Source organism: Diabrotica undecimpunctata, chromosome 1, assembly GCF_040954645.1.
Source record: "Diabrotica undecimpunctata isolate CICGRU chromosome 1, icDiaUnde3, whole genome shotgun sequence".
Lineage (NCBI taxonomy): Eukaryota > Metazoa > Arthropoda > Insecta > Coleoptera > Chrysomelidae > Diabrotica > Diabrotica undecimpunctata.
The window spans coordinates 102,337,778-102,357,552 of record NC_092803.1 but is presented as its reverse complement, the minus strand read 5'-3'; the positions used below and the strand labels follow the sequence as shown (position 1 = coordinate 102,357,552).

The 19,775-nt window shown below is 31.7% G+C and overlaps 1 protein-coding gene across 11 annotated transcripts in view; it reads right to left on the bottom strand.

The window, feature by feature from the left end:
• The window catches only part of LOC140451733 (probable multidrug resistance-associated protein lethal(2)03659), a 207,570-nt gene that overhangs the window by 60,846 nt on the left and 126,949 nt on the right, over positions 1-19,775 (bottom strand). For 4 of the 11 annotated variants that reach the window (XM_072545595.1, XM_072545590.1, XM_072545577.1 and 1 more), the window contains 2 exons: positions 14,724-14,852; positions 4,183-4,413 (listed from right to left, as the gene is read on the bottom strand). In XM_072545595.1, coding sequence (XP_072401696.1) covers positions 4,183-4,413; positions 14,724-14,803 — 311 coding nt within the window. In that variant the 5' untranslated portion in view covers positions 14,804-14,852. Of the gene's footprint in view, positions 1-4,182; positions 4,414-14,723; positions 14,853-17,615; positions 17,639-18,112; positions 18,226-19,775 lie in introns of those variants that run through there. The other 7 variants (XM_072545610.1, XM_072545619.1, XM_072545605.1 and 4 more) reach the window with 4 other exon arrangements.

Sequence of the window (19,775 nt, the reverse complement as noted above, 5' to 3'; positions counted from 1 at the left end):
TAAATGGAGTAGCACAAGGGTCTGTTCTTAGCCCAACACTCTTCCTAATAGCGATAAATGATATTTTGAAAAACATAGAAAAACCTTTAAAAGCACGGATTTATGCTGATAATTTAGTGGTATTTACAAGAGGAAAAAATATAGACAGTATGACAAAATGTTTACAAAGCTTTATTAATAAACTGGAAACATGGTCTCTGAATACTGGCTTTGAATTTTCTACTACAAAAACAAGGGTCATGGTTTTTACAAAAACAGCAAATGTAAGTACGGCATCAAATCTTACGTTATGCGGGAAACCAATAACCGTAGATACTCATATTAAATTTTTAGGAATGCATTTAGACAACAAACTGACATGGCGAGAACATATAAAGCAATTACAATTAACTTGCCATAAGAGAATAAATATTTTAAAAACATTATCAAACAGGAAATGGGGTTCCGACCAAAATACAATATTATCAGTATACAAATCGTTAATCAGGTCTAAACTCGATTATGGATGCATCGCTTATTGTTCTGCCAGAAAGCCTATTTTAAAATCTCTAGATACAATTAATAATAATGGGCTAAGGATCGCACTCCGAGCATTTAGAAGTACACCTATTGAGAGCATATACGCTAAACTTGGTGAGCCATCCCTTTACCACAGGCGAATGCAACTGACATTAACACATTCATGCTCGGTATTCTGTAATCCAGAAAAACCTATTTATAGTAACACCTTCACAGATAAATATAACGAACTTTTTAATTATAATGATAAACTAAGAAAACCATACTATGAAAGAGTTAGAACATATTGCAAAAAATTAAACTTTGATTTTCCTGACATATTCGATCCAAACATCACCGATCCTCATATCCCTTGGTCAATCAATATTCCACAAAGTAATGTATATTTGAGCAAATATAGTAAGTCGGAAATACGTCCCTTACAAATAAAAACTATTCTGTCAAATATACTTCAAACTTATGAAAATTTCTCCAAAATATTTACAGATGCTTCAAAATCTAGCAATGGAGTTGGTGCCGCTTTTGTGATCAATTCAAGTAAATATCTATTTCAACTATCTCCCCATTATAGCATATACACGGCCGAATTATTCGCTCTTTATCGAGTTAAGTTTATTAATGATACCAATATCGTCAAAGCGGTGATTCTTTCTGATTCTCTGAGTTCGATTACTTCAGTTCAACGAGTATAATTCAAATATTCAAACACCCAATTGAAAAAATGATCAAATCAGAACTTCACACATGTTAAGAAAAAGGAAGAACAGTAGACTTCATAAGGATTCCTTCTCATGTGGGTATCCCCGGAAATGAAGAAGCAGACTTAAGTGCGCGTAGTGCAGTGTCTAGTGCGGACTCAGAAATAATATTAAAGTGCGGTCCAGAAGATTTAAAGCTTTTTATTAAGGCAAAAATCTTAGAAGTCTGGCATAACGAATGGCAAATATCAACGTCTAAACTAAGACAAATTAAAGACACAGTTAAAGGAACTAAACCTTTGTACAAAAATTGCCATGAACAGAGTGTAGTTAACCGATTACGATTAGGCCATACTAGACTCACACACTCTTACCTTTTTTCAAAATGTAACCCACCAATATGCGAGCGCTGCAATTCAACCTTAACAGTAAAACATATCTTTGAATGTGACAAATTCAAACATCAACAATCTCTTTATAATATAGATTCAAATTTATCAGTTGTGTTAAGTCAAAATAGTTATTCAAAGAACTTAATAGATTATTTAAAAGCTATCGATGTGTTCCATAGGATTTAACTTTTTTTGTATAGTATTACTGATTTTTTTTAGTACTATTGTGTAGAAAAAAAAAAACTTTTTTATAACCATGTAATATACCTATTCTTGTAAAATTGTACAGATCCGTCGCTAATAACCATTAGGTGGATGCGACTTTGTCTTTAAATAAAAAAAAAAACAAGGTGTAAATTTCCTTTGGAATATACTAGGTATTACAATTCAAAAGAATAGATTCAGATCAGTAATTTTCGATAAAATCTTCCAAATAAAAACAATTAATTTTATTTGGTAGGTTTGTGAGTTATTTGTATTAGATGATCTTTATTGAGTATATGGAATTATAATTAATTTTAAGTAATCAAGACCTTGAGCTATTAATTAATATAAAATAGTTAGTTATAATATCTGATGTAAATATCTAGGTAAATATCTGGAGCCTAACTTAAAAACAAATATTGGAGAACAATTTTTTTACACAAAAAAAATTAGAAAAAACATAAGCAGCGCTTGGTATGAAACATATACTACGGATCCTCTCAGCTTCTATGTAGTTAGGCAATTTTTTTCACTTTAATATGTTATTCTCTTGTTCCCTTTATTTATTAGATGCTTTTTTCGGCATCTGTGTCCCACCCATCTTACTCTCTGTGCCCTATTTATCTGTATTATTTTGAGTAACCCATAAATCTCCATTTTCTTTTCGCTACTTTTATAACTCCTAAAATTTTCCGTAGGATGTTCTCTGCACCTCACAAACATCCATATTTCTTTCTTCCTTGAGATTTATGGTCCATATTTCGCATGAGTATAAACTGTTAATCGAACTGTTGTATCTTATATTCAGATTTTGTTTACGCTGTATACATTCTTTGTTTTAAATAAAAGATTTACTGACCCAACTACTCCGCTACATGATATCAGCCTTTAAAAAAACTACTTCGTTTGGATTGGACTGTTATGTTGGTTAAGAACTTTTCTTAAAGTGTAGAATAACGAGACTTTGATTTAGTCGAACAATTATTCTACTATAGTTTTCTACTATATAGTTTTCTTGACGGATTCAGACAGACTCTCTTAAAATGAAAAATGATTGTGAAACATTTACTTTTCAACTTTGCTTGGCAAAAATAGACTATTATGAAGTGAAAATCGGTTGCTAATTACAATTGCTCTTGGCAACGCAGAACAGGGTTTTTGACCAGAAAAACTGAAGTAACTTTACATTAAAATATTTAAAATAAATAATTTAAAATGTCACTGTGATCCCTCGACGCTAGAAATACAGTACATTGTTAAACTTATATTCTCTCCCATTATCTCAAAAACACAAGTAAAAATATTACTTTTAAAATTATCAATTACCGAAATTTAAGTTTACACCTTCTTCTTCACTCCCAATAAAAATTCAGCGTTTATTTTATTTTAAAACATTGTTTTTTAATTGTTAATCAAGCGCTCACGACAGGACGGTCACTTATTTGTGCAATGAGAATACAAACTAGCTAAAATTTGTAGCATAATTCTTGTAGAATAAAAGAAGCCACAAAGACTTATCAGGAACTGATAGAAAAAGGTTTAAACTTGAATTTACGCACTTGATTAATTCAAAAATAATATTGTTTACTTATAATTTTAAGCCTAGAAAATCCTTATTTTTCGTTTTTTCAGTTTTTAATTCTTTAAAGCTTGAAAACGATCAAATTTAAATAAAAATTGTAACAAATCTTCTTTGATCATACGGATCCAAAAAATATTTTAAAAAAATGTCCAAACCGAAATAGTTGAGCGTACAAGGATCATTTATATCAATAATCCCACTCATCTCAGTTAATCTAACCACATGACTAGCTTTAATATCTCCAATATTAAAGTGAGTGTTTAACCTAGCTACATCGAGTTTCTCTTCCCATGGATTAAAATCTAATTCCGAAAATTTCATAGTCTCGTCGTAAAGTTCTGAACCAAGCTCAATAATCTCGTCAATAATGGGTTGACTTTTAATAATCTACAATTTGTTTAAAGACAATTAGGACCACTTTTTGCACGGGCAACTTCTTGAATCCTATTCTGGGGTTTCTCATGAATGTGATTATAAAAAATAGTTCATGGGAATATTTTTTCGAACGAACCCCAGCTTTTCGCCTTGAATATTCCGATTATTTTAGAAAGTAGCAAAAATAAAAAAAGAACTATTTAAGGAAACCACATACAAAGAAAGAAAAACTGCCAACAGTTCAGATTTTTTTTATAATACCCAATACTAGGTAACATTTTATAAAATATCTTAGTTGACATTTGCTACAAAGAATTTTAAATATGTATTTAAATTGACGTTAATATTTTCTACTGTGCAAAATAACGCTAATAAAAATTATGTAACGCCATCGATAAAATCCAATACTTACTTCAAACATTCAGATGTTAATATGCACAGACTCAAGCCTGTTATCTGAATTGAATAAGTCCTTAAAATACATCTTAATAAGGATGGTGACTTTGCATGAAGTGTTTCTTTCGTCCATAATTTTTCTAGTTGATTTCCCAATCTGGTCGAATCGTGTATTTTTCTGTGGCTGTACATATCATCTTCCGTTAACTCTCTTTTGTAACCGGTCACAAAATAGGGCAATAACCAGCTAAAAAATATATATAAATAAAGATTAACTATTGAAATTCAATACAATAAAGTCGTTTAACACATTTTATATTAATTTCAAGCAAGTACAGTATTTAACAATAACCTATTAAGTGATAAATAGCTCTTAAATATTAATTAATTAACCAAATTAAAATTTTATTTCAATTACATTCAAAACATTCAGAACTTTCTTCTTTCGAAGTGAATTCAAAATCAATATATCTAAAACTCAGATGATAAAATATCATGTGAAAATATATGCTTAGGGACAAAATCCATAATTAACCAAATTAAAATTTTATTTCAATTACATTCAAAACATTCAGAACTTTCTTCTTTCGAAGTGAATTCAAAATCAATATATCTAAAACTCAGATGATAAAATATCATGTGAAAATATATGTTTAGGGACAAAATCCATAGACAGGTAATGCCTATAAATACCTAGATCATGATATTCGCACCCAAAGAGATAATCAAATCGTGGACCTTCTCCGTCGTATAAGACTAACTTTGTAGCCTTCGGAAAGTTGAATCATGTTTGATAGTCATCTGAGCCGTGCCGGTGTAGTTTCCAAGAAGGAGGAGTTCTGAATTGAGTAGGGGCTCTTCAGTACTTCTTGGAAAACGAACTCGGAGGGGGGTAGTTCTCAACCTTAACACGGCGCGTCCCAATGGCTGATAGGGAACGTCCTACAGATATGTGAGGCAGGTGTGAATAAGGCTCTGCCAAATAAACACCCGTGGATCAACTGAGAGCATGGCATAGGGCAGCTGCTATGTCATTACAGGATCGGAGCGGTAGAGAAAATCTCTTTACCGGTCTGATACTGAATAGTCACAGGCGGTAATTATGATTTAACCGGTTGTGACACTGCGAAATCACCGAATGTTTGCCGGTATAAGCAAACCCCCACTTACTGACCAACGGCTTCGGGCGAATGAGTTGGTAAGTGGAAGGGCACTCTTTTGTCCTGAGATTGAGAAATCGATCTCAAAGGCGGATGAGCCAAGATCAACGGCATAAGGATGCAGAAGGCAAGGAGAAACTACTGCATTAAAGATCCCTAAGGATTCTCAAGAACAACCACAAATGAACGTAAATCAAACAGTGGCCCCGAGTGCTCGGCGTCCCTTTAATGGGACAGGGGTGCGAAGAATCCCCGGGTGGAGAAACAAATTTAGTGTAAGCGATTTAAAACGCATAGCAACGTGGAATATAAGAACACTTTATGAAGCAGGAAAATTAACAACAGTCATGCTAGAAATGGAGAGATTAGACATACAAGTATTGGGCCTTTCAGAAGTCCGATGGCCAAAGTCTGGAAACTACACCAAGGATAACAATACTATTTTCTACTCAGGCAAAAGCACTGGAGAACACAGCCATGGTGTTGGTATTATTATCAACAATAACTTAAAAGAGTTTGTGACAAATTTCATTCCCTTTAACGAACGTATGATGCTACTTCAGCTGAAAGCCAAACCTCTAAACATAAATCTAATCCAAGTGTATGCTCCAACATCTGATAGCAATGATGCTGAGGTCGAAAAATTCTACGCGGACTTAGAACTGTTAACAAAAAACATAAAGAAACAGGAGGTAAAAATAATTATGGGCGACTTTAATGCTAAAGTCGGTCGAGGAAAAACTGGAAATATAGTAGGAAATTTTGGGTTAGGTAAAAGAAACGAAAGAGAAGACAGATTAGTCCAGTACTGCCAGGAGAAAGAATTAGTGATAACAAATACATACTACGACCTACCCTTACGAAGATTATACACGTGGACTTCTCCAAAAGATAACACCAACAATATAATCAGAAACCAAATAGATTTTATAACGATTATCAAAAGGTTTCGTAATGGAGTACAAAGTGTAAAAACCTATCCAAGCGCAGATGCAGATACGGATCATAATCTATTACTAGCAAACGTCAACATTAAACTCAGGAAACCGGAGAAAAAAGTTAAAACCACCAAAATTAACATCAAAAACCTAAAAGACGACAACTGCCAACAGAAACTAAACGTAAAGATAAATAAATTAACTGAAGGAAGCGTTGAATGGGCAGATATGAAAAAAGCCATACTAAAAGCGGGAAAGGAGGTCCTAGGCGAAGAAGAGAAAACCACTAAAAAAGACTGGATGACACCGGAAATAGTTGAGCTAATAAATGAAAAAAGAAAATACAAAAATAAAGATGAAAATAAATATAAAACCAAATATGAAAACAAGAATAAAATCAAATATGAAATCAGAAAGGCTAAGGAGGAATAAATGAACAAAGAATGCCAGGAATTGGAAGAACTCAGCAACAAACATGACACCTCAAACTTACATAAAAAAATGAAAGAACTTACAGGCAACACCAGACAAAGAAGAACACTTATAACAAGAGATAATAATGGAGAAATACTTACTGAAGAGAGCAAAATAAAGGAAGTATGGGAACAATATATAATCCATCTGTTCCATGACGAGAGAGAAAATGAACAAGATATAGGTGAAGAAAAACAATACCTACAAATTTTACCCTCAGAAGTAAAGAATGCCCTACAGAATGCAAAACAAGGAAAAGCACCGGGTCCTGATCAAATTCCAGTTGAACTGTTAAAAGCCTTAGATGACGGTAATATAAAGAGACTCACCCGAATTCTCAACCACATATATGTAGAGGGCAACATCCCGGAAACATGGCTTAAATCGATATTTTTACCTCTACCAAAAAACAACAATCCCAAATCATGTAATGACTATAGATTGATAAGCCTAATGTGCCACCCTTTAAAGATTCTCTTGAAAATTGTTCAAAACCGAATTTATAAGAAATGTGAGGAGCAGATAGGTGAAACTCAGTTTGGCTTCAGAGGAGGCATGGGTACAAGAGAAGCATTATTTGCGTTGACGGTACTCTTGCAGAAATGTCGGAATATAACAAGAGTGCATATGTATGCTTCATAGACTTTAGGAAGGCCTTTGACCGAGTGCAGCATATGAAGTTAATAGATGAATTAAAAAACATCAATTTAGACAAAAAAGACATTGAGTTTATTAAGGCTATATACTGGAACCAGAAAGCAGTAGTAAAGGTGAACGATATAGAAACAAATAATATTCCGATTGCGAGAGGGGTTAGGCAAGGATGCGTCTTGTCTCCGACGCTTTTCAACATTTACTCACAGGTCATATTCAGAAAAGCCTTATGGGAAAGAAAAGAGGGAATAAGAATTGGTGGAGAAATCAAAAACACCATGAGATTTGCAGATGACACGGTAATTATGGCTGAGAGTATAGAAGAACTACAAACTTTACTAGATGCAATAAATAGTGAATGCATTCAAATGGGACTTGACATCAACACAGATAAAACCAAATTTATGATAGTATCAAGGAGTCCAATAAATAATGAACAACTACCTCTTGGTGGACATCAAATAGAGAAAGTGACAAAATATAAATATCTGGGAGCTTACATCAACACAGAATTAGATCCAGACCAAGAGATCCGGGTACGAATAGAAATGGCAAGGGCAGCGTTCTTAAAATTCAAACAATTGTTCTGTGACAAAAATCTGAATACTGTGCTGAGACTGAGGTTTGTTGAATGTTACGTCTGGTCGCAACTATTGTACGGGGTAGAAACATGGACACTAAAAGCGCAAATAGTTAAAAAGATTGAAGCCTTTGAACTTTGGATATACCGGAGAATGTTGAGAATTCTATGGACTGCCAGGGTCACCAATGAGGAAGTGCTGAGAAGGATGGGTCGAGACAAAAAATTGTTGAGAACGATAAAAGTACGCAAGACTGCATACCTTGGACACATACTAAGAAATAATAAATATAGTCTTCTGCAGGTCATCATGCAGGGTAGAGTCGATGGCAAAAAGGGAATAGGTAGAAAGAGGAAGTTATGGCTGCGAAATATTCGAGACTGGACAAACATGACTGTAGACGAATTATTACACGTTGCAAAAGATAGAGAAGCTTTTAAAAATGTGGTCGCCAACCTCCGTTAATGGGGACGGCATAGGAAGAAGAAGAAGTCATCTGACTTCCCAACAACACTTAAAAGAAAAATCTTTAATTAAAATGTATTACTGGTGTTGACATATGGTACTGACGTTGACCATGGCAAGGAGAACAGTGCGAAAGTTCCGTGTGGCTCAAAGGATGAAGGAGCATGCTATAGAGAAAATTGTAACCCCAAAAGGGAAGTCGAAGAACACGTGGCTTGTAGATTTGTTACGACAGGCATGTTGTATTTATTGTTATTCAACAGGTAAAGCAAAGCTGCCTTTAGAAGAAGAAGTCCTTCTAAGATCAGATAAGAAACATGAAATTTTATTTATATAAAAATGCAACCTTAAGTATTTTTGCCAAATCTTAAGAAATGACAAATACGAACTTTCACAGTTAATAATAGAAAGAAAGAGAGCTCCAGGTCGTACTTTTTGGCTCAAGAACTATATATAATGGTATGGAGTTAGCACTATGACTCTTTTTAGAAAACCTGTTAAGAAAGTGCAGATTGCGTTGATGATAGCCAACGTTATGATATGCCAAGAAAGAAGCATTATCCGAAAGGGATTAAAATATAACTATAAACGTAAAAATACAAGATTTGTAGATGATAACTTAATTTTAATAATTGAAAAGGACTGATATGTTTTTGTACACACTTATGGAAAATATTGAGGCGACAACCTCAAGTCCATCCATATCGTTGGGTGCTTGCACTTGTACCATAAAAAAACATTTTTATTGTTAAAATATTGAAATTTTTAATGTTAAAAAGATGTTTTGTAACTTTTGAAGAAATTTTTTTTGAACATTAGCCCGTTTTTAGTAGTGGTACTTTTAAAGTTTTTGTACTTGCTTTTTGTATTGCTTTAGCTCTGAGGATGGCTTTAAAGCCGAAAGCACTCAGCGAGGAATTAAATATTTTACACACTTTTAAAATACTTTTGGTTTTCATTCTTAAATTTATATTAACTGACAGTCTAGAATCACTGCAAAACATAGCAAATAGATCAAATCAATGCAGTAATGAACACAACACTGGAAATAAATGCGAATAAAACCAAATTGATAATAAAAGCGAGATATACTAGAGAGTTACTGTAGGAAATGAGCAGAAAGGATTAACAACTACAGATATCAAACAACCTTGATAAATGGGAGCAATACAAGTAGAGAAATAAGAACACGAATTTAAATTACAAAATAAATATTTGTAAAAATAATAAAGAGATTCACCAGCTGAGAAACCTTCAAGAGTAGCAAAATTGTAGCTCTTCAGAATCGCTGCTAATAAGACATGAATGGTTAGTATAATAACCAACCTCTAAGAAGGATCGAAATCACAAAAAGAAGAAGATATATGGTTGTATAAAAACAACATTTATCAATTTATGTCTATTATTATTATCTTCCAGGTTATCTTTTCTGTTTTCACCATCCGTAGTTTAATATCTTCATTTTTCCTTTTAATATTTTTCCTGCTGTTTTGAGGAATTCTTTTACTTCTGTTTTATTGTTTAGTTTATTTTTTTAATTTGCCAACATTCTGAACCAAAAGTTATATAATCGTCTAAAATATAAACAAACAGGCTGTTTACGCCACAACGTAATACGTGTGTGCTGTTTGTATGTTGAGTGTTTGCAGAGTTGACAACGCCAATTGGACGAGTACCACAGAGTGACCCACAGACATTCGGCAAGACTTATCATACATAAAAGCATGTTCACCTAATATACCATTTTTTTTTATTTATTTTGCTTTAACCACTTAGGGTTTTAGCATAAGAAAAATACAAAAATGATAAAGGCATACATAGGCATATACAAAATATCAATTACATAATAATGTATACAATATATATATATATATATATATATATTTTAATTATTGATGTATTGTATTAAATTTTATTGAAAAAGCATAGTTTTCAAGAATTCTATCAGGTCAGCTACGTATTTAGATTCTCCTAGAAGTTATTTTAATGTTTTTGGAACGTGGTGATATAGTCTTTCAACTGAGTATATTGGACAGTCAATCAAAATATGCTTCACTGTCACTTTACATTCACAAACAAAACACACTGGTTCCTCTTCTTTCTTCAACAAATATTCATGTGTTGTAGAAGTGTGTCCTAATCTGAGACGTGTTATCAAGACTTGATGTTGTCGCTTTGAAGGCCAGAAGTTCCATGGAAGGACGGAAGGTTTTATTTCTATCAATTTAGTAGTGCTTTTATGCCATTGGCTTTGCCAAACATTAAATTCAAATGCACCGTTAGATTTTCCACCGATGCGGCTGTATTGGTTACTGCGGACATAGCTAGACTATCTGCCTTTTCGTTACCATATCTTTCAACGTGTAACGGTACCCAAAGGAACTCTACTGTCAAATTGTTTTGGTATATACGGTACAACATTAACTTAATCTGCTGTAATGTTGGATGAGAGGGATAGATCTGAGAAATTGATGTCAGACAGCTAAGTAAATCAGATAATATAATAGAGATTTGGGAAGTTTGTTTTCTAGAATAAAGATTGGAGCCTTATTGATGCCAAATAGTTCTGCTGTAAAAATACTTGTCTTAGGAGACAATTTATAGATGGAATGTTCATAGGATATCACAAAGCATGCTCCTACTCGATTTATGATCTTAGATGCGTCCGTGTATATAAAATGGTAATTTTTGTACTGTGTGAAAGCATGAAGAACGTGAGTTTTAAAAAAATTTGGTATCACGTTATTTGAGTTATATGCTGTAAGTTTAAGGTTACAAAGCAGAGAGGGAACAACCCAAGGAAAACATAAATTTATTTCATAGATAGGATAAATGGGAGGAAGTTCAATATTAAAATCGAATAAGTATCTATTAGCTCGTTCATAGAAAGGTACAGGACCCCTATTTCTTTTTTGATAGACCTCCTGGAACCTGTTAGCAACAGCATGATGAAGAGCTGGATTTTTTGGGTTAGATTTTATAGTCGAGACATACGATAGAGTTAAGTATTTTCTTCTTAGGTTTAAGGGTGGCTCTCCAGCTTCACAGAGTAGACTGTCCACAGGACTGGTGCAATATGCTCCTAGAGCACGTCTAACGACTGAACTCTAATTAGTATCCAAAGTTTTGAGCTATGCTTGGTTTTTCGATGTTATAGACAACACATCCGTAGTCCAGTTTTGATCTAATTAAAGCTCTATATAAATTTATTAGAGTTGGAAAATCTGCTCCCCAATTTTTATGTGATACTGATTTCATAATGTTAGTCCAGCTTGACACTATACTCTTAGCGAGTGTATATGACTTGTCCAACTTAATTTTGAGTCCAGTTGAATTGTAGGAATTTTATTTATTTTGTATATTATATAGGAGAATTGTTTAAAAATGGATTTGGGAGATTTTGTGGATTTGATTTTCGTGAAAAATGTATAGCTTTTGTTTTTGTGGTGGAAAACTGGAGCCCAATATTGTTAGACCACGATTCTATCGACTTAGGAGCTGCAGTAATACGATTATGAGCAGATAATATGTTTTTATTTCTTGCTAGAATTACCAGATCGTCAGCATACAAAAAAGTTTTAATTGTGCCATTGCAGTATTTGTATTTGTACAAATTACATATTTTGTACAAATGGTTATTGATTCGAACTTGGAAATATCGTTGCCGTAGAAAGTTTGAAATAAAAGCAAACATGTTACGAAATAGACGACTTGAACTCATTTGAACTTATTTCAGGATTTTCATCTACTCGAACCAAAAGTTCATCTTCTTGATTAGGTGTGATTCGTTTCGGTCGACCACCTCGATTTTAAGTGTAAAATTACCCAGTTTCACCTAAACTACGATATAATCTTGCAAAAGTTTTGTGATTTGGTTGCCTTCTGTTTGCGTATAACATTCCATACCTTCTGGCTGCCGAGCGACCACAAAAATTTTCTTGTGCGTATACGCAAATCATATCTCGCATTTCTTTATTAGTAAAATGATTGTGACGAGGCATTTCAATCAAAAATTGACTCTGAACAAATGACATTTACCAACAACAATTATCTGACAGTCCAAAGCATACTTTTCATAAATGAAATAATATTTGAAATCCTTTTTTAAGACTCTAAGCAGTTCGACTGCGTTTTTATCGAAAACGGTTAAAATTATCATGTTTAAACAAGAGTACCAATTTTACGTAAAAATGATGTTTACGTCATATTTTCTAATAAAAATTACTAAAAAGTTTCATCAGAAAAAGTTTAGACCCAATTTGATCATTAGGAATGATCCACGTGGCTCCCTCTATGACAAAACGTAAAATTGTAAATAAAATACTATTTCTTGTCTAAGATTATGTCTCTGTGCCAATTTTGATAGCAATTTATAAATATACAGGTAAACTATTAGCAAAAAACGAAAAAAAAATTAACTTTAACACCCTGTATCTTTTTTCTCAGCAACATTTTATTAAGGCATATTTGGCCCAATAGCCATATTTTGGTCCAAATAACCTGTCCTTAGTCTATGTCCCAATAGTTATGACTCACCCTGTATAGAATTCTGAAACTACACAAAGGTGCAGATGGAATATCTAGAGTTGCAACCATCAAAACTGCCATGGCAATTATTAAGAGGAGTTTCCAGAGCATTTGTCCTCTTCCTGCCAGTGTTTGAAAGGAACAATATATGGCAACTTCCTCATCATTATTCTGGCTTTACAAGCCTGTGTGGGTCCTAGCCTCTACAAGAATTTCTCTTCAGTCATCCCTATCCATTGCCTTCCTTGGCCAAGCACGTATTCTATTATTTTTAAGACATCTGCTTATTGGTATATTCTATTTTTTTTTATTTATTAATAAAACACCCCTTAAGAGGTGTCTTTTGGGAATTTTCTATAAAGTTTAAAATTATATCATATTTTCCATATTTTCATTCACCGCTCGATATATTCAACTTAGTACTTTTCTCTTGACACATCCCAACATGTTTTAATTATTTTCTGTTCTGAGTCCAGAACTATGAACCATATTAGGACTGAGCGTATTACTGCTTTGTATTTTTGTATTTGTAGTCCTTGATATAACTAAGGATTTAAGAATGAGATTCAGCCCAAAATAGCACAATTTTTTTAGGCGTAGGATTCGTGGTTGCGTGCTTATTTTCATGTAGTTCGTTTTGTTGGTGTTTATTATTAAACCCATTTTCTGCCTCTGATACAGCTGTTTTCGTTCTCCCAAAAATATTGATATCGTCGGCATAGGCGAATTTGCACTTTTTTGTTATATATTGAACCTCGGGTTGTGATTTGTGACGAACGTATTACTTTTTTCCGAGCCAGACTAAACAGTATACATAAGAGAGGATCTCCTTGTCGCAGCCTGTTATTTGCTTTAAAAGGTTCAGACAGTTCCCTTGGATTCGTGCTTTACATTCAAAATGTTTAAAGGTTTGTTTTGTAAAATGAACCAACTGATTTGTTACTTCTAGCTCTTTTATTTCTTTAAACATTTATCTTCTATTTATAGAGTCATAGGCTACTTTATAGTGCATAAATATGTGGTGAGTATCTACATATGCCATATTCCAGTATTTTTTCTAAAATTTGTCTGTGTTTTAATTTAATGAATTGTCGATTTACCACCTCTGAAAACAGCCTGTTATTTTCTTATTATTCGTTCTGCATACGGTGCCATATGTTATAGCAGAGAATATTTTATACGCTACATTTAGAAATGTAATTTCTCTGTGGTTAGAGCGTTCAAAGATATCTCCTCTTTGTGCATAGTGCAAAGTATTTCATTATTCCAATTATTTAGGAGGGATTTAGGTGTCCATTTTTTTATGAGCTGCTATAATGCCATTATGGTATCGTGATCCCCTTGTTTAAATACATCAGCTTAGGGATTATCTATATCATGTGATTTAATTCTGACTAGTTTTTTAACTGCGTCCTTAAGTTCAAAAATCGTTGGTGTTTCCTCTTTCTCCCCATCTGTTCCACTTACCTCATCTTTTTTGTCTTCCAGGTTCTAAACATTCTAAAATGTAAAGACATAGTAATTGCTTTGGTTTAAATTAAAATATTTAATTCATAATTCCAAAAATATCGTTTAGTATAATTACAAGACACTTTTATACTTTATACATAGATACATATTATGTAATACATTTCCTAGAATTTCTATCAATATGGTGACAATAAATCTATTCATTATCCTATTATTTAGTGTACTTTTTATACCATATTGTGGTTTACCTAACTAATTTCTTAAAAATCTTTTAAAATTTTTACTTACCAGAAAAATAATTCTGATAAAATATTACTGCTATCAAATGGATTTTTTTTTTGTTTTTCATCGTGTTTAGGTTCCTCCATTTTTCCTTCTTATTATATCATGGAAGTGGCGAGTTGAAACTAAAAAATACTGAAATCAAAAATAATTCTGTGTTAATTAAAGATTTTTCTACATACAATTAGCATACAATGTAATAAACATATTTTTATTAATTAGGTCTCTCGAGCAAACGCGGTTTTCAAAAACATTTTCTTTATTAATTAAATTTTTTCCTTTGGTCGCTTTTTGAGTCTTCTTAATTTTGTCTGTCTCACTTATAATTTATAATGGTAATTTATGTAGGTTAAATGCATTTTAAAGAGTAATATTTTAAAATTATGCCTATTTTTTTAGGACATTATTTAAGGATATTTTGTTTCATTGCATAAAATTAACTATAACGAAAAATATGTGTTTTTAGTTTTAGTTGTTTTGTTTATAAACTCTTTAGTTTACTCCCAATATCGACATCAAATTCTATTTTCTTTAAACTGATAAAATATTTTAAAATGTAAATGGTCATTTACGATTTTTTTTTGTTTACTCTTTTAACAAATTGTGTTGCACATTCTAATGCATGTCCATTTTTCGAAAATTTTACTTAATGTATTGTTCTCATAAAATAGTAATTTCTTCCTCCATCTCACACATTAGTTGTGTAAAAATCTTAGATGTCTGGACTAAACTACATGAAACATTCGGATAGTTTTAGAAATCCAACAGATGTCCATGCGGTTTGTTGTAAAAGCCACACTTGTCTCATGTTAGTCAACGGTTATCTGTAAGCGAGAATGACCTTGTTCATAAATTTATTAGTTGTGTGCGTTCTTTGTGAGTAACAGGTGATGTTTGTTTATTTTGTATTAGAAATAGTTCAGCGTGACTTAATATGAGCATTCATATTTATTAAGCCTCATTAGCGCCACTCCTGTTCAAAGGCGACGCAGTCGTACTCCACAAGTTGCTTTACCTAACAATGATACTACTAGTTACAGTGGAAATGAAGATACAAACACATCTCGATTTTAAGGTTCACCACATGTAATTTAGCGTCTTTTATGTACAAAATTCTACTAACGACTACCTTTGTGCCAAAGCTCTTCGTAGTATTTCCAGTGTAACTGAAAGTAATAGGCGTAAGAAGACCCACACTGCTGATATAGAATCCGAGCTAAATGTAAAATCTACATACATGATTTAACATATCATTTTCTTAGCCCAGATTTGACACTTGTATATTATGTGATGAAACTGAAACTCAACTCAAACTGTCAAATATTGATGAATCAACAAATAAGGAACTGCTTCAAGTGAGAGACCTTCATCACTCTAAAGCAACGGCATTTTATGATATAAAACGAAAAATTACACATAAATGTCAGCATAGTAATAATGTATCTGCAATAACCTTTGACTTTATGCAAAATCTTCTGCTATCCAATTTGACTACAAATAAAGTCTTTTACAACAGACAACTTTGGTACTATGTATTTGAAGTACGCAACATTGGAGGCAATAATGTTAATATGTATACCTATCACGAAGGAATGACTAAAAGTGGTCAAAATGTGACTTGCATGATATTTAATTATTTGAAAGATCATATATTAGGTAAAATGGATAATTTATCGTTTTTCTTCGATGGTTGCCCGGGTCAGAACAAAAACTACGTCTTTATCCGCTTTTCATATATCATGGCGCATGTTCTAAAATTAGCATCAGGGATAACACAAGTATACCCAATACGAGAAAATTCATACCTACAGTGACTTTAGTCACATTTCTCGTACAAAACAAGTAGTTGTTGATAATCCAGAAGAATGGGATAATCTTATTCGGCAGTCAAGGTCTAAACCTTTTTCATTTAAAGTGGTTAATGCGGGGAAAGAAACTGACTGGTTTCTTATGGACGAAAGTTTTAAGGATTTATTTTTGAAGAATCCAAAACCAAAAATTTCGTTAAAACTAGCAAGAATGTACCGAATATATGAGCAGTATCCTGGACAAGTTTTAATGCGTCAAAATTATCACGGCCTATGGACGTCCCACACTATTACTGAAAAAACAACACCAAAACAAATAATTCTGATAACAAACAAAGCGAAAAATAAAATAACTCAAAGTTTCTCGATATAATGAAGTTAACTAAATATCTCAAGAATCCTCTAAATAAAGAATTTTACCTTAATCTAGAACCAGAATCCAGGGAAACCAAGGACCATACTTTAGTCCTAAAACTATTTATCGATTTTATAATAGCAGTGGTTGCGAATAGACACGATAGAATTTTTTATTATTTCTACAAGGACATATATTACGTTGATTTTCCAATATATTTTGCTAAGTTTGTACCAATTTTTGCTTAAAATATTAATAAAAATATGGACTCAACTTGTCCAATTATTTTGATATCCATACTCCTTTTAATAAATATCTTATTAAAGTAAAATTGGAAATAAATCGAAGCTGGGCAGTTTTTCTTGAGTTGACAAAATTTTAATTTTTAGACAAGTGTTGATTTTGAAATAAACACATATTATATGAGAGTGAACTAATATTGGGCGAAATATTTACACTGTCGGAGTACTATCAATATATACGGAGTAAGTACTATACTAGGTTTTCCCTAGTTATTCTTATAATTTAAAACAAAATTACTAAGAAAGCTTAACAAATCGATTTTACGAAATCACTATTCTTCAACAAAGCTTTAAAATGTGCTTTGAAAACAATAAACTATTTAAAAATTTTAAATTTTCATAAATTCCTAATAAGAAATTAATTAAAATTGCTACAAGGAAACAGCTTTGAAATAAAAAAAGACTAAAAAAAGTTTAAAAATGATCTACGTACATAGGTAGACAGGTTTAAAGAATTTGAAGGTCTATCTGCCACTTACAATGCTGGACATTCCACGTGCTGCTATATATGCATTGAACTTAAATCACTTATTGTCAAACGTGATTTCTTGGTGTTTATAATTTTAAAAAATAAAACAACATATGGTTATAACCTATAGAAGGTCTTTAGCTTACTAAATCATATCTCTAATATAGTTGGTACGTACATTTAAACTATACTAATTTAAATGTTTCGACATATCGAAAAAAATGTTGTTACAATTTTATTTAATGCAAATAAAATGTTGATAACAATTTCTAAATATTCAGGAATACGATATAACTAATCAACAAAATTAAATAATTTGTCAAATAAATAAAAATTTCCTCTTCGAACTTCTAAAATATTTTTTTACTAATCCACCCAATTAGGTAAGTCTTTATTTAAAATAAGGATTTCAAATTTTATGTTTAAACATTTTATACATCGATTTTTATATGATACGATACCTTCTTTCACTTCACAGACAGAAACAAACGGCAATTAAAATTTAAAAATTTAATTAACTTTGTCCACAATCACAAATCAACACAAAACATATGGACAATCGCAACAACTAAATAGAATAATGATAATTTTGTTTTTATCATAAACCATTAAATATAGATATAACTGTAAATAGTGGTAAATAAGACAGGAGCGCACATAATGCAACATAATTATTATCTAAGATATTCTATGTAAATTGATAGAAACGTGAAAAACTCACTAGTTCAAATATTTAAATATTGTCAGAGAACTAGCAGAAATAACTGATTCTGCAAAGGATAAAGTGTACAGCTTTAACAAATTGCAAAACATTAACAATTTTATATTATATATTTTTCTACTACAACTCGTAAAATAATTATTACAAATAGGTATTTACTTACAAATTTTTCTGGTTAGCATAGCTATTGTCGTTAACTAATTTATTTCATGAATTATTCCATAGATGTTTCGTTCGTTTAATAAGGCTAAGATCTAAAATAAGTTTTCACTTTTAAATTTGGTCACAAACTCTGCATTATAAACCATGATAATTTTAGAAAAGCGGTTTTCTGGATAGGTGATTTGATATGTGACAAAAAGATTTATTTTGAGAACGCATTGTACACAAAATTACAAAAATTCATTAACTATCTTTACAACCACCTAACATTCTAATACTCTTGGAACGGATTATGCTACTAAAGTTAATATCAAGCAATCAACATATAAATCTAGAGAGAGAAAGAGCAAGTCGAGAAAAATGTAAGAAAGCTTAGAAACATTGGAGGTGATTTTCGTTAGAAATAAATTCTGAGTTTTGGTACTTTTTAATTTTTTTTTTACTTTTACGAACGTAATAAAAATAAACTTAATGTCTGCTGAGCACTACACATTAGTATTGTGATATTACATTACATATCTTTATTATATAGTACGATAAATAGAATAAATTAAGTAGTATGACAAAGGACGCCGACGGTTCTCCCACTGATCAGTGGAAATTTGAAATTTTGACATTCGCATTTACATTTAAATTTATTTATATAATTTTAAATTAAAGTTATAAAAAGATGTTTTACAGTATTATACAAAAAGAAAAGAATCATAGTATATATATTTGTTCTAATAATAGTCGTCCTAAAAGCAAGACCACTGATTGATCTGAAAGATATAAATGGCAGTGCGAAATACATTTATGGTATCTACCAAAAGAGCAATTACTTAAATGTGAATTTAGCGGTAAAGAAGAAGAAGATAGATTCTAATTAATATTATATAGCAATGTATGTTATGAAAAACGTGGAAAGTATGTACATATATTTATACTGAATACATAAGCTTATATTAGGTCAAGTTTCGGGTTTATTCAATTTTTATTCTAACACAGTTTTGATAAATTTTAAAATAAATTAAACATAATTACGTCGATAAATAAGTTTTTGTTTTTTATATATTGTGCTAGTAAATACCGTGTTTTATTATGTATGTTTAGTGTATGACTGTTAATTTTATTTCTATTCTTAGTGAAGTTAAGTTTTTGGTTTTTTAAAAAACATTACTTTACAAAGTATGAGATGTATCTTGTATCGTGTTCAATTAATTGGCATTTAAATATGAAACTAATAATAATAAAATACTTTA